This window comes from Thalassophryne amazonica, chromosome 15, assembly GCF_902500255.1.
Source record: "Thalassophryne amazonica chromosome 15, fThaAma1.1, whole genome shotgun sequence".
Classification (NCBI taxonomy): domain Eukaryota; kingdom Metazoa; phylum Chordata; class Actinopteri; order Batrachoidiformes; family Batrachoididae; genus Thalassophryne; species Thalassophryne amazonica.
The window spans coordinates 42,052,280-42,067,725 of NC_047117.1; the positions used below are offsets into that span (position 1 = coordinate 42,052,280).

At 43.8% G+C, this 15,446-nt stretch overlaps 1 protein-coding gene across 1 annotated transcript in view; it reads left to right on the plus strand.

Annotated features, from left to right (window-relative positions):
* c3a.1 (complement component c3a, duplicate 1) overlaps nt 1-15,446 on the plus strand; it is a 259,058-nt gene that overhangs the window by 237,584 nt on the left and 6,028 nt on the right. Inside the window, exon 42 of the mRNA XM_034189134.1 lies at nt 4,748-4,892. Within this exon, the coding sequence (XP_034045025.1) occupies nt 4,748-4,892 (145 nt within the window). The remainder of the gene's footprint in view (nt 1-4,747; nt 4,893-15,446) is intronic.

Here is a 15,446-nt window from a genome sequence, read left to right on the forward strand (position 1 = left end):
TCCGGGGTCCGGGCTTCGTGCCAGGGCCTCCTGGACGGTTCTCTCTACGTCCCAGGTGAGGGTGGCCACGATAGTAGACTCCGGGATGATGGGTTCTGGTGGATCCGACAACTCCGTTTTGACTTCATCTTCATGTACCCGGGACAAGGCATCCGATCTCTGGTTCTTGGTCCTGGGACGGTAGGTGATCTGGAAGTCAAAACGGCCGAAGAACAGTGACCAGCGGGCTTGCCTGGGATTCAGCCGCTTGGCGGTCCTGATATACTCCAGGTTCCGGTGGTCAGTGAAAACCGTGAATGGCACGGACGTTCCCTCCAACAGATGTCTCCACTCTTCAAGAGCCTCTTTCACCGCAAGGAGTTCTCGATTGCCGACGTCATAGTTCCGTTCGGCCGGGGTCAACCTGCGGGAAAAATAGGCACACGGGTGAAGGACCTTATCAGTCTTCCCGCTCTGGGAAAGCACAGCTCCTATCCCTGAGTCCGAGGCGTCCACTTCAACCACTAACTGGCGACTAGGATCGGGCTGCACCAGAACGGGTGCAGACGAGAAGCGCCGTTTCAACTCCTTGAACGCGGCATCGCAACGATCCGACCAGGTGAAGGGAACTTTTGGTGAGGTCAGGGCTGTCAGGGGGCTAACTACCTGACTGTAGCCCTTAATGAACCTCCTGTAGAAATTAGCAAAGCCGAGGAACTGTTGCAGCTTTCTACGGCTAGTGGGTTGGGGCCAGTCTCTCACCGCCGCAACCTTGGCCGGATCAGGAGCGACGGAGTTGGGGGAGATGATAAACCCCAGGAAGGACAAAGAGGTGCGGTGGAACTCACACTTCTCGCCCTTCACAAACAGCCGGTTCTCCAACAACCACTGCAGGACCTGACGTACATGCCGGACATGAGTCTCAGGATCCGGAGAAAAGATGAGTATATCGTCTAGATATACGAAGACGAATCGGTGCAGGAAATCCCGCAAGACATCATTAACTAATGCTTGGAACGTCGCGGGGGGCGTTTGTGAGGCCGAACGGCATGACCAGGTACTCAAAGTGACCTAATGGGCTGTTGAATGCCGTCTTCCATTCGTCTCCCTTCCGGATCCGAACCAGGTGATACGCATTTCTAAGATCCAGTTTAGTAAAGATTTTGGCTCCATGCAGGGGGGTGAACACGGAATCTAATAATGGCAACGGGTATCGGTTGCGAACCGTAATCTCATTCAGCCCCCTGTAATCAATACATGGACGAAGTCCGCCATCTTTCTTGCCCACAAAAAAGAAACCTGCCCCCATCGGGGAGGTGGAGTTCCGGATCAGCCCGGCAGCTAATGAGTCCCGGATGTAGGTCTCCATTGATTCGCGCTCAGGTCGTGAGAGGTTGTACAGCCTGCTGGACGGGAACTCAGCGCCTGGAACCAAATCAATGGCACAATCGTACGGACGGTGCGGGGGAAGGGTGAGTGCCAGATCCTTGCTGAAGACGTCAGCAAGATCGTGGTACTCAACTGGCAAATTAATTCATGCATTTATTTCCTCTAGGCTGGACTATTGTAATTCATTATTATCAGGTTGTCCTAAAAGTTCCCTGAAAAGCCTTCAGTTAATTCAAAATGCTGCAGCTAGAGTACTGACAGGGACTAGAAGGAGAGAGCATATCTCACCCATACTGGCCTCTCTTCATTGGCTTCCTGTTAATCCTAGAATAGAATTTAAAATTCTTCTTCTTACTTATAAGGTTTTGAATAATCAGGTCCCATCTTATCTTAGGGACCTCATAGTAGCATATCACCCCAATAGAGCACTTCGCTCTCAGACTGCAGGCTTACTTGTAGTTCCTAGGGTTTGTAAGAGTAGAATGGGAGGCAGAGCCTTCAGCTTTCAGGCTCCACTCCTGTGGAACCAGCTCCCAATTCGGATCTGGGAGACAGACACCCTCTCTACTTTTAAGATTAGGCTTAAAACTTTCCTTTTTGCTAAAGCTTATAGTTAGGGCTGGATCATCCCTTAGTTATGCTGCTATAGACTTAGACTGCTGGGGGGTTCCCATGATGCACTGAGTGTTTCTTTCTCTTTTTGCTCTGTATGCACCACTCTGCATTTAATCATTAGTGATTGATCTCTGCTCCCCTCCACAGCATGTCTTTTTCCTGGTTCTTTCCCTCAGCCCCAACCACTCCCAGCAGAAGACTGCCCCTCCCTGAGCCTGGTTCTGCTGGAGGTTTCTTCCTGTTAAAAGGGAGTTTTTCCTTCCCACTGTCACCAAGTGCTTGCTCACAGGGGGTCGTTTTGACCATTGGGGTTTTCCGTAATTATTGTATGGCGTTGCCTTACAATATAAAGCGCCTTGGGGCAACTGTTTGTTGTGATTTGGCGCTATATAAATAAAATTGATTTGATTTGATTTTTATGTGGATTCCAGCGCTGGTTCATTTTGGTGTATAATTTACGCCACCTCTCGACCTGGTGTATATTTTCAGCGCAGCATACGCCAACGACCACATTGATAAATGCCAAGTGGCGCAGCCCTTTGGGCGTACACCCCATATATGCTCAAATATCGTCGTACGCACGTTGATACATGAGGCCCAATGCAATCAAACATAGTAACAAAACAAAGTTTGCAGCTGATGCTATGCACACAGAGTATAGCTACTGCTAGTTTTCAACTCCCATCCCTGGTTGAGCTTTTTTACACTAACAAGACATTATCTAAAATACAAATTAATTTACATAAAAACATTTCATCTATAAATCACAGTTCAAACGTTCATCACTCACCCATCTCATTCATTCACACTCTCACACATGGGTGCATTTTTGGTTTATTTTAAGCTGCAATTTAAGTTTGGATGAGAACAATTTAAACTCACTGATGGACTTCATTTCTGTGGGCAATGAGTTCCAGAGTTTACAAGCTTTATAAGAAAAGGCCGACTGCCCAAATGATGTCCTACACTTGGGGATTGTACAGTTGTGTACAGATATTTGTCCATTCCTTCCCATGGGCGACGTAAATAATGTGAACTATTGTCTCCATCATATCTGCATATACCACGACAGCTGCACCTCTCTGTGGTGTCATGTGCAGTAGTGCGTCATTGCACGTGTCAGGCTCAGAGCTGAAGGGATCTCATCGCTGTAATTTACAAATTATTACTTGATCACCTTCTACTTCTGTCAGAGATAGAATCAACCACGCAAAAATAAATCCCATGTGACTTGTGTTGTGCTGCTGAAGTGAGCCAAAACACACAAAAAAAACATTAATGTTCCCTGGAAAGGCTGCGTCTGATACATGCAACAGCATGGCTCACTGGCAGCAGTGTACAGTAATTGGCAATGGCACACATGTGCACCCTCTGTGCACACACACGCCATGCGCACATGCTGGCTTTGACACATATGGCGTGAGTCTGGTCCATACATTGGTTGCACTCCGGTGTCCAAAGTGCAAAGGGATGAACAGCTCCCACTCTGGTCCTGTGTTTGCCATCCAGACATCTGGACATCAGGTAGTCTTCAGTGTCTTTTATGGCCGTCTGACAGCAGTCTGTATCATCTACCTGCTGTCTACATGCGCTTTGGATTTCATCGTGCAGGCGTGGATGAGGTCATCTGGATGCGCTCTGACACTGCTGACCACACCTCTTTCCCTCCCAACTGCATCCGATTATGGCAATATTTTCTGTGTCGGGCTGGTTTCTGCATATTCTTGCTATGTATGACAGGGGCTTTAGCATTGTCAATTAGCGCCTTCATCATTCATCAGTATATTTATTCAGTATACTGAATAAATTACATGTTTTCATGTTGAAGATTTATTTTTCAATTATCTACTATAGTCTTCACCCTATTTTTGTGAGCCAAAGACTTTGTTTGACACATTCATGGCACAAAAAGAGTTTGTCCACATGAATAAAGGTGTGTTTTCAATACAAGTTTGAAGACTTTTAGAAAAATGGATAAAATTTTGTTGATATTTAGTTAGATTGTAGATAGTAGGTAGTTATTTTTTTTTCTCGATACAGTGTTTCATGCAATGTTGTGACATATATTCAGAAAGCTGAGATCCTTCCGAACATTCTGATATACAACACATGGGCATTATACAAACATAAAGTACCTTCAAAGGGGAATTACTGAAAGAATGGAGAAATTAAGAAAATACCTTAAGACCTCTGAGGTCTAGAGGTATTTACGTGCTCTGTAAAAATTTCAGAATATTCATGTTTTGAATACTGCCAGTTTTCAATTTTAAAAATGTTTTAAATGATAATATTTCATGGTTTAATTTTGTGCAAGTCGTATATTGTGTTATACCTGTAAGAGTAAAAATGGCAGGATCCTACTGTGATTTGAAACATACCTCAATCCTGAAACAATGATTCATACAGGAATTGTACAGCTGCAGCCTTACTGGAGGGAATGGCTTCTGGACATATCCTCCTCTGCCAGTTCAAGAATGTTGGTGTGTTGGGTTAGTCTCTGCATGACTCATGGATAGGGCCACAGTCTGTTGTGTTGCTCCTGTGCCCTCATACTTTGCTACATGGAGTATTTTATTGTAGTGACAAACATCACAATGTGTTGACAGTTCTTTTGCGATTTACTCATCATACTTTTATGAAATGTGATATTTTATTGTATCGACTTTCTGTGTTTACATAGATTTGAATATGGGATATTTTTACCTGTTGTCAACTGAATTATGTTAAAGTATTTTGTGTTTATTTTGCTATCTTTAAACTACAGGAAGTTTTGATAAAGTTCCAAAGGATAAACTCAGGGATTTCCTCAGTTACCCCCACTGCAGAGAGGCTTTAGGACTGGAAACAGGCAAAACCTACCTCGTCATGGGGGCAGCTAAAGACACTCATCGAGACGACCAACATCAAACGTGAGTCAATGTGTGTTCTGAAAGCTATAGTTACCATTTTTGTTTCTTGATTTACAGTAAGTCCACATACTACAAGTATTTGGAACATGACCATTTTTTTCTGTACACCACCCCAATAGAGTTAAAATAAAATAGTCAATGTACTTACCCTAACGTGTTATCTGACCACTGTTTTCAGGAACAAATAATCTAATGTATTAATTGTGCCAAATCAGTAATCAGATTAACCCCTTAACGCCCATCGTCGCATATATGCTACAATCTCTGACTCAAATATGCAACTTACCGAATTGACCTGTATGCCTGTTGTCGCAAATTTGCAACATACCATCATTATTATTCTAACATTATAACATAAAGTCATTACCAGAATACCCAATATTACTATCTAGTTTTTGTGCAAAAGTGAAATTAATAATCTCAACATTATTTACCATCTACTTAAAGGCAAAAACACACATAAAACATTTTTTTTATATACAGCTATATAAATTTGGGCTTCTCCAAGTCCAAGTCTACTTCTCCAAGTCACTGTGCGTTACTATTACTGGGCCGATCGCAGCATTAAAACCAGGCCATGAGCAGGAGGAGGTCGACGTTCGGTAGAACTGCCCACTTCGCCCACTTTCAGCGAGCTGCGAGCTTTTCCTCTGCTGTGCAGCAGCTCTGAGTTGAAAAACAATTTTCTCTCAAAGAGCTCAGAGCTTTGACTTTACAAAGACATGTTTACGCTTATTTTCCTTTACTTAAAACTCTGTGCTCATTTTTTTTTCCACCAAAATGCAGCTGTTTTTTTTCTGTTGGCATCATGACATAAAAAACGCTGCTAAAATTTTCTTACCTGTCAATCTGGTTGTGTTTTCTGCATGAATAGAATGTTATCCATTCTTCTGCTCAAACAGCAAGCCAGAGACTAATGGAAGGGGGCATGGGTGGGCACACAACCCACAACTCCCCAAGGTCAACTTTTGAAGACATTTTTTCATACTATTACTACTACTAATACTACTTACAATAATAATAGGGCTTATAGCCCTATTAGGGCTAACAGGGCACAAAGCTCACTCATGGTACACTGTGGCCCAAACAGGAAGTGCCAAATTCTTAAGCCACAGTCAAACAGGAAATGTCAAATGTCAAACATTTCCTGGATTGACACTTCCTGGACTGGACTGACAGACGAGATCCCATGGAATCTCACGGGAACTCAGTGGCAAGCTCACACTCAAACAGGAAATGCCAAATTATTAAGCCAAAGTGAAACAGGAAATGTCAAATGTCAAACACTTCCTGGCATGGGTGGAGCTAGGGTGGAGGCCAGGGTTTCACTGGTCTCCCCTGAAATGTGATTTGACACAGATGATTGACATGTCACAGCACCGCACGTCTGGTAGAAAGAGCTGTATTTTGAAATCAGTAGTGAGTCACATAGACTGCAGGTTCCTCCTGTCCAGTAAGTTCCAGTCCACTTTAGTAGAAGAAGAAAAATGTTTGCCTCAGATTTGAACTGATCACGTCGTTTGAACTATGTACTTCTAACAACAAACATATAGGTGAGTAAACAACTGTATTTTAGGCCAGAAATGAGGTCCATGTTGTTAAAAGCAGCACTTGTCCTTTAATTCAGGTTGCCTGATATACACATATTTAAGCTAACAGACAGCAGCTGATTCATGCTCTGTGGGATTATTAGTGCAGCAGATAACAGAAACAATCCTTCAAATGGTGATACAAGCATCAAATTTAGCACAAATACACCTTAGACATTACACTTTCTACAAAACTGACTGGCGACTGGAATGTTCAATAGGCAGCCAGGTAGGGGTCAATTGAAGAATTAGACAGGGGTGAAAATTTAAAAATGCTGCAATCAAATTGAAAACTACATCACATTACTTGTCTGATCATAAATGTTCTAAAAAGGTATATTTTGGACTATCTATGACTGAATGTTATGGTGACAAAGGTCAATTTCAGCTTGTACAGGAGTTAAAAGTTAGGGCCTCTTCACACATAGTGTGAAGTTTGGTCGATTACTGCGAAACAATGCGAAACAAGTATTGGAACACTTGGTATTTCACACATTTTAATTTGCTTATTCCATTTCAAATACATTTTTTTTCTAAAATTATCTTCTTTAACCTCAAACTGAAAGCAAATCTGTACAACTTGATATATAAATTCATTAAAATTATAAAATCCAGCTTCCTGATGAAGTGGTATAGAGAAGGATTTTCTTAAAAAGAAGACCTGAATGTTCAGCTACAATTTGACAGAAAGTACATTTGAGATGAAAGCCTAGATTTGATGTTTGGTGAAAGAAACTTTTATATTTCTTCATAATTGATGTAAATCAAGTCCAAGACATATTCAGTAACTTCGAAATGTTCATGTTTCCATCCCCTGGCTTGTCTGAAGAAAACTGGCAATAAAACTGATTATTATTTTTTATCAAATTTTAGAGATTTGCTTTCAGTTTGAGTTTGAGGAAGATAATTTTATAATTTTTTATTATTTATTTATTTATGTATTTATTTTGTTTTTCTTGTATTTGAAATGGCATAAACAAATTAAAATGTGTGAAATACCAAGTGTTCCAATACTTTTTACCCTAACCTTATGATGAGTGCTAAATGAGTGTGGTATTATTACTGTTTTGTTTAACAATGTGTAATTTTCACTGTTGCTGCACTTTGTGTCAAATCATAGTCATATTGTATATAAACAATATTGAGATATGATAATTTGGCCATATTGTACAGCCCTACTGTCAGCTAGCTGAAAACTTTGAATATTAATTTACATCTACATTTAAAAAAATGCTTAAAGTGGCGGGGTGTTAAGAGGGCTGTAATTAGGGGGGTCAGCTAAAAGGCAAAAAAAAAGGAAAAATGGCTGAAAGGTTTTATCCATGCAAATGCTCCCAAGAAACCATTTGCTCAAAAAAAGTCTGAAAGAACTAGATGACATGGTGGGGTTCGATGGTGATAAGCTTCCACGAAAAATGCTTAAAAAGGCGGGGTGTCTGACTTCCCCAGAAGGTGAAAGGTTTTAACCATGCCAATGGTCCCCTGAAGAATTTATTCGAAAAGGTTTGAAGGACCTAAATGACATGGTGAGATGCTGAAGAGCTTCATTCGTTGATGTCTGCTGCATATGCATATTAATAATTTATTTGTAAACAATGTTGGTTAGAAATTGTACGTTTTACTGTTACAGTGCTGTCAACAGTTAAATATGAGGTCAAGAAAAGATGTATTTATTTTGTTTTCATTGTTTTGTGTTCATTGAAGTCAAGAAAGGGTGACTATAAAGTGAGTATTGGCAAAACAAGTTATTTTCATGTTGAGGTGGCGGGTGGGGGGTTGTCGGCAGCTGTTGAAAGTAACTAATAAAGTAACTAGTAGGATAACTTTACTTTTAAAAACTTAAACTTACTTTTAAAACTGAGTAATCAGTAGAGTAACTAAGTTGCTTTTTCCAAGAGAAATCAGTAATCAGTTACTTTTTCAAAGTAACTGTGGCAACACTGCTTGCAAGGGATGAATCACAGTCTAGTGAAGTAGATAACAGAATATTTACAGAGGAACCTTTCAAATGATGAAACAAGCACCAAATTTGGCACAAATACTTCTTAGAAATTATTCTTTTGTAAAAGCATTTTAAGCCACCTAAATTGGTCAACTGAATAATTACACAGGGTCAAAGTTTAAAAATGCTCCTATCATATTGAAAACTATACCATATTATTTGTCTGATCACAAAGATTCCAGAAAGGTATAGTTTGGACCATCTATGACTGACAGGTAGAGTTATGGGGTAAAAACAGCAAGAATGGTGACAATGGTCAATTTCAGCTTGTACAGGGGTCAAACGTTAGGGCCCCTTCACACATAGTGCGAAGTCTGGTTGATTACGGCGAAACAACACAAAACAGGTTGAGCTCTGTTTGCCATTCAGAAACTTTGCCACTGAGCTACAAAGCTGTCTTTTGAAACCTGCGGGAACCTGCCTCATATCAAGAAGAACATGGAAGTATTACAAAAAATAAAATAAAATCACACACCCATATAAAAACACTGCATTTATCAGGCGAGCAATACAAATATGATCTGTATGTTCCTCCCTAGATGACCCATGGTCACTGATATACAGTCATGAAATGACATGAATGAGAAGCAGTGTGCTCTGATCATGCCCATATCTACTAGTCTGGTGCGTCCAGTCGCCCCATGTGTGTGTTCAGCCCGAAAAGCGTCTTGTGGACGGTGCGCCGCAGCACAGACACCGCATCATGTGGAACAGAGCTCACGTGGGTAGGTGTGATGGTCAGATCACCTGCAGCATGTTCCGATCTGACAGTCTGTTTCACCTGGCAGGCTGTCAGTGTCACTCGCTGCAGCTTGTCCCCACGGCGATATATGTTTTTATTTATATCCACATAAGTACAGCAATCAGACACATGCCCCTCACAGTGGACAGTTGTTAGTCCATGACTGTCCAAATACAGTAGGTGTTGCCCAGCTGGGATGTCCAGATCCACAGATCTGCTGCTTCTGTCAGCAGCTACAGTTCTTGTCAGTGGAGCGCACACACCCATGTGTCAGTGTGTGTTTGCAGAACTTAGACAAATTTCACTGTGAGTACGACAGTGATTGTCTGCAGTCTGTTGTCGTGCCAAGAGTGCAAATGGCCACACATTTTCTAAGTGCCAAACGAGCAGTGTTAGATGTTTGTGCGTGTCAATTGGAATTTGGCCGACACCTGCCGTGAGAGGGTTCGATGGATTCGCACAGCGCACACTCTGTCTTTCAGCCGCTGGTGTGCGAAAATAGTTGTAGCAACAGTTGAAAGAGTTGAAAGCAGCTACGAAATTACACGGCTTGCATACAATTCCTGCTTCATGTGCACTTAATGCGCAATTCAACCAAATTCGCACTATGTTTGAAGGGGCCCTTAAAGTTGCTCCAATTTTGGCATAAAAAAAAGTGGTACAAATTATTGGTTGTGCGAATAGGATTAATAAATGGAATAGTTTTGACTGTGTTGAATGCTTGTTCTCCAAAGTAAAGGTCAAACAAGGTCAACTCCATTGAATTCTATGACATGTGACATATGTTACCCTGTAACATGATAACTAATCATGACACATGGTGCAAACTATTCCTTTTTTAAAACCCTATTAACTCAACCAATAATTTGCATCACTTTTTACCAAAATTATAGCAACTTTAACTTTTGACCCCTGTACAAACTGAAATTGACCTTTGTCACCATTCTTGCTGTTTGTAACCCCATAACTCCATAACATTCAGTCACAGATAACATTCAGTCACAGATAGTCCAAACTATACCGTTTTGGAATTTTTGTGATCAGACAAATAATATGATATAATTTTCAATATGACTGAAGAATTTGTAAATTTTGACCCCCTTTGTAATTCTTCAGTTGACTCCTACCTGGCTGCCCATTGAAAATGTAGGTGGCTAACATGCTTTTATAAAAGAGTACAGTAATGTCAAAGGAGTTTGTCTGCCCATTTTGGTGCTTGTTTCCAGAAATGAACAATTGCTAAAGTTATATGCTATGCTATCAAGCCGCTTTTCAAAGGGTGACTTCCGCATAATGGTAAATACTCTCTTGGCATCAAGATTAGGGTTTTTCTTCATAGAAAAATATGAAGGGTGTTAAACGTGATTCTGTAACACTCTTATTTTGATACGGACTGTTATCAATATGTATATGGTTCAGCCAATCAGTCTCATTGATGTGATGTAGAGTGTGATGTAATCACGCATCCTATGCAGTTGAGTTCAGCATGTCCTGAACAGCGGCCATGCTCAAGTTTAATAAAGAAAAGATAATTGTGAAACCGCTCCGCTTATTATTCACCACGTAGGTAAAGTCTGCGCAAGTCGGACACCTTAATAGGTTATGGGCCCAGGGCTGAAGATGAGCAAGCGTGAGTAGTAAGTTAGTTAAGTGTGACGTATTATGCGATAAAGTAAAGTTTGGAGCTGAGAAGTAAAATTGGCGGGGTCACAGTAAAAGATGGCTAGCCGAGCCACTGGAATTCCAGCACCACAGCTGCTGTTCGACGGGTCCGAGGAGAAATACGACCTGTGGGAAACACGGTTTTTAAGTTGCCTACACATCCTGAAGCTAAAAGGGACAATATTAGAAGAACCAGCTCAGCCAAACAACGATGACTGGTGAAAGAATACAGACTGCTATGCCGAACTGGTAAGGCTAATCAGACAACAAAAGCCTTTTGCTAATCAGACACGAGGCTGCTGAAGATGGCAGAAAAGCACTAAAGATATTGAGAGAACATTACGCCGGGAAAAGCAAACTGAGAATCATTAACATGTACACATCGCTGACAAAATTACGAATGGAGGGAAAAGAGACTGTTACAGACTATTTGATAAGGGCAGAGAACATCATTACAGCATTAAGAGAAGCAGGGGAAACCCTCAGTGATGGACTGATTGTGGCCATGGTACTAGGTGGGCTACCAGACTCGTTTAAGCTGCTAGCTGTGCATGTGACAGAATGAAGAAAATGTCACATTCGCCGACTTCAAGAGAAGGCTGCGAGTTTATGAAGAGTCGGAGAAAATGAAACAGAACCGAGTACAGATAATGTGATGAAGACGCATGCAAGACAGGGCAAAGGCCAAAGCAAACCAGAAAGTAGCAGAAAAGATGAAGATGCAGACATTACGTGCTACAAGTGTGGAACAAAGGGGCACAGGGCGCGAAAATGCTACAGGACAGTGTGGTGCGGTTACTGCAAGAAGGCCACGCATGCAGAGTCACTCTGCAAGAAAAGGCATGGGCAAGATGGCGCCAGGAAATTCATGGAGAAGCAAGATAGAGACCACGATTCCCTCTTCATGGCCAAGTACGTCCAGAGAGAGAGACCACCGGGCAACGTAAAGATGAAGGGGATTATGGTGGACGCGGGAGCAACTTCCCATGTCTTGAACGACATCAACAAGTTTGAGAGCTTCGACCACTCGTTCCAGCCAAGCACCCACTCCGTGGAGTTAGCGGATGGAAGCAAGTGCAGCGGGATGGCGCAACAGAGAGGAACCGCGGTGATCCACCTGCTAGACAGCGCTGGAAAGCAACACAGAGCGCAGCTACAGGATGCACTCTACATGCCTTCATATCCACACGACATCTTCTCAGTGTCACAAGCAACCAACAGAGGCGCGACGGTGATCTTCAAGAAAGGGGACAGTCGCATACTCACCAAAGACGGTCGCAGGTTTGACATACATGAGAGTGGTAACTTGTATTACTTACCAACTGTTGAGAATGATGCTGACCAATGTAAAGTGTGTCATGATGTACAGACCTGGCATCAGATATTGGGTCATTGTAATTATGAGGATGTGAAAAATTTACAAGGTGTGGTGAAGGGCATGGAGATTAAGGGAGGTTCATCTGGGTTGAATCAGTCATGTGAGGTGTGCACACAAGGAAAATTCACACAGACACGAAATAGGGAGCCAGATAGGAAAGCAAAGAAGCCCCTAGAGCTAGGACACACTGATTTAGCAGGCCCCAATGCATACTCCGAGCATGGAAGGGCACCGATATGTGCAGTCCTTTACGGATGATTATTTAGGCACTATGCTCATGTACTTTCTCAGGTCCAAGAGTGACACAGTCAAGGCCACAGAAAAATTATTGGCAGACATAGCCCCCTACGTGCAAGTCAAGTGTATCCGTTCAAATAACGGCAATGAATTTACATGTCACGACTTTCAGACAGTGTTAACCAAAAACAGGATTAGACACGAGACGTCTGCGCCTTACTCGCCCCACCAAAACGGCACTGCAGTAAGAGGTTGGAGAACACTCTATGAAATGAGCAGATGCCTACTGATTGAAAGCGGGTTACCTGATAACTTGTGGAACTACGCTGTTCAGACCTCCGCATATGTGAGGAATAGGTGCTACAATAGGCGCACAAAGAAGACAGCATACGAGCTGTTCACAGGCAATGTACCCAACCTGTCCAAATTACAGAAATTCGGATCTGCATGTTTTGCTTACAAGCAAGAGAAGGACAAAATGGAATCTCGATGTGAGCAAGGGGTTTTCATAGGCTATGATAAAAACAGCCCGGCGTACCTAGTGTACTACCCAGACACAGAGAAGGTCCAAAAGCATAGATTGGTGAAATTCACAACTAAGACGACAAACGAAATGGGTACACAGACAGCTGAGTCAGAAAAAGATTATGGGGACATGCATACCATGGTTGACAACACTGATGAGAGGGTTGATGAGAAACCTGAAAATGCACAAGGTCAGAGTGTTCAAAGTGGTGGTGTTGGTGCTTCACCTGAAAAGACTGAACGCACACAGCCAGGTGAAGTCACAGAGACTGTAAACAGAAAGAACCCACCAAAAGGAGACCCAAAAGGAGACCGGCTCACCTACAGGACTATGAGACAGGTGACACAGAGGACAATCTAAACACTTGCATGGACTTTTGTTACAGGGCAGTGTGCAATGTGCCTCATACTTACCAGGACGCCATTGCGTCAACCAAAGCAAGGCAGTGGAAAGCTGCTATGAGAGAGGAGATGCAATCTCTTGAGGAGAACGAAGCCTTCACCCTGACCCAGTTGCCACCAGGCAAACAGATAGTGGGGGGTAGATGGGTTTATGCACTGAAAACAGAAATTGATGGGTCTGACAAATACAAGGCAAGATTCGTAGCAAAAGGCTACAGTCAGAAACCAGGTACCGATTATGACGAAACATTCTCACCCACAGCTGACATGACGAGTGTGAGGGTTGTGATGCAAAAAGCAGTCCAGGATGACCTAGTCTTACACCAGATGGATGTTAAGACAGCTTATTTGCACGCTCCAATTGATTGTGAAATTTATATGGAGCAACCTGAGGGTTTTGAGAAGAAATCAGACACGGATGAGAAACTAGTGTACAAGCTACAGAAATAATCAGGGAGAAATTGGAATGCAATGTTGCACCCATGCTTGGTTGAGAATGATTTCATGCAAAACTCTGCTGATACATGTGTGTATACATGGGAAAGAAACAATGAGAAAGTCCATCCATCCATCCATTTTCTTCCGCTTTATCCGGAGTCGGTTCGCAGGGGCAGCAGCTCAAGCAAAGCCGCCCAGACCTCCCGATCCACACACACCTCCCCCAGCTCCTCCGGGGGAACCCCAAGGCGTTCCCAAGCCAGCTGAGAGATGTAGTCCCTCCAGGGTGTCCTGGGTCTTCCCCGGGGCCTCCTCCCAGTTGGAAGTGCCCGGAACACCTCTCCAGCGAGGCGTCCAGGGGGCATCCAGAAAAGATGCCCGAGCCACCTCAACTGACTCCTTTCGACGTGGAGGAGCAGCGGCTCGACTCCGAGCTCCTCCTGAGTGACCCAGCTCCTCACCCTATCTCTAAGGGACCGCCCAGCCACCCTGCGGAGGAAACTCATCTCGGCCGCTTGTACTCACGATCTCGTTCTTTCGGTCACGAGCCAAATCTCATGACCATAGGTGAGGATCGGAACGTAGATCGATCGGTAAATCAAGAGCTTTGTCCCCCTACTCAGCTCTCTCTTCACCACGACAGTCCGATACAGCGACCGCATCACTGCAGATGCTGCACCGATCTGTCTATCGATCTCACACTCCATCCGTCCCTCACTTGTGAACAAGACCCCGAGATACTTAAACTCCTCCACTTGAGGCAAGGACACTCCACCGACCTGAAGAGGGCAAAGCACCTTTTTCCGGTCGAGAACCATGGCCTCGGATTTGGAGGTGCTGATTTTCATCCCGGACGCTTCACACTCGGCTGAAAACCACCCCAGTGCATGCTGAAGGTCCTGATTTGATGAAGCCAACAGAACCACATTGTCCGCAAACAGCAGAGATGAGATTCTGTGGTTCCCAAACCAGACCCCCTCTACACCCTGGCTGCACCTAGAAATTCTGTCCATAAAAGTAATGAACAGAACCGGAGACAAAGGGCAGCCCTGGCGGAGGCCAACGTGCACTGGAAACAGGTTGGACTTACTACCGGCAATGCGAACCAAGCTCCTGCTGTGGTCGTACAGGGACCGGATAGCCCTGAGCAAAGGACCCCGGACCCCATACACTTATGGACACCCTTGTGCTCGAACATAGTGTTTGTGGTGGACAAACTGTGACTAGCACAGAAGTCCAACAACTGAACACCACTCGGGTTCAGATCGGGGAGGCCGTGCTTCCTGATCACCCCCCTCCAGGTCTCACTGTCGCCGCCCACGTGGGCGTTGAAATCCCCCAGGAGAACAATGGAGTCCTCAGTCGGAGCGCTGTCTAGTACCCCTCCCAGGGACTCCAGGAAGGTCGGGTACTCTGCACTGCTGCTCGGCCCGTAGGCCGGGACAACGGTGAGAGACCTGTCCCCGACCCGAAGGCATAGGGACGCGACCCTCTCGTTCACCGGAGTGAACTCCAACACTTGGCGACTGAGCTGGGAAGCAATAAGCAATGCGACCCCAGCTCTCCGCCTCTCCCCATG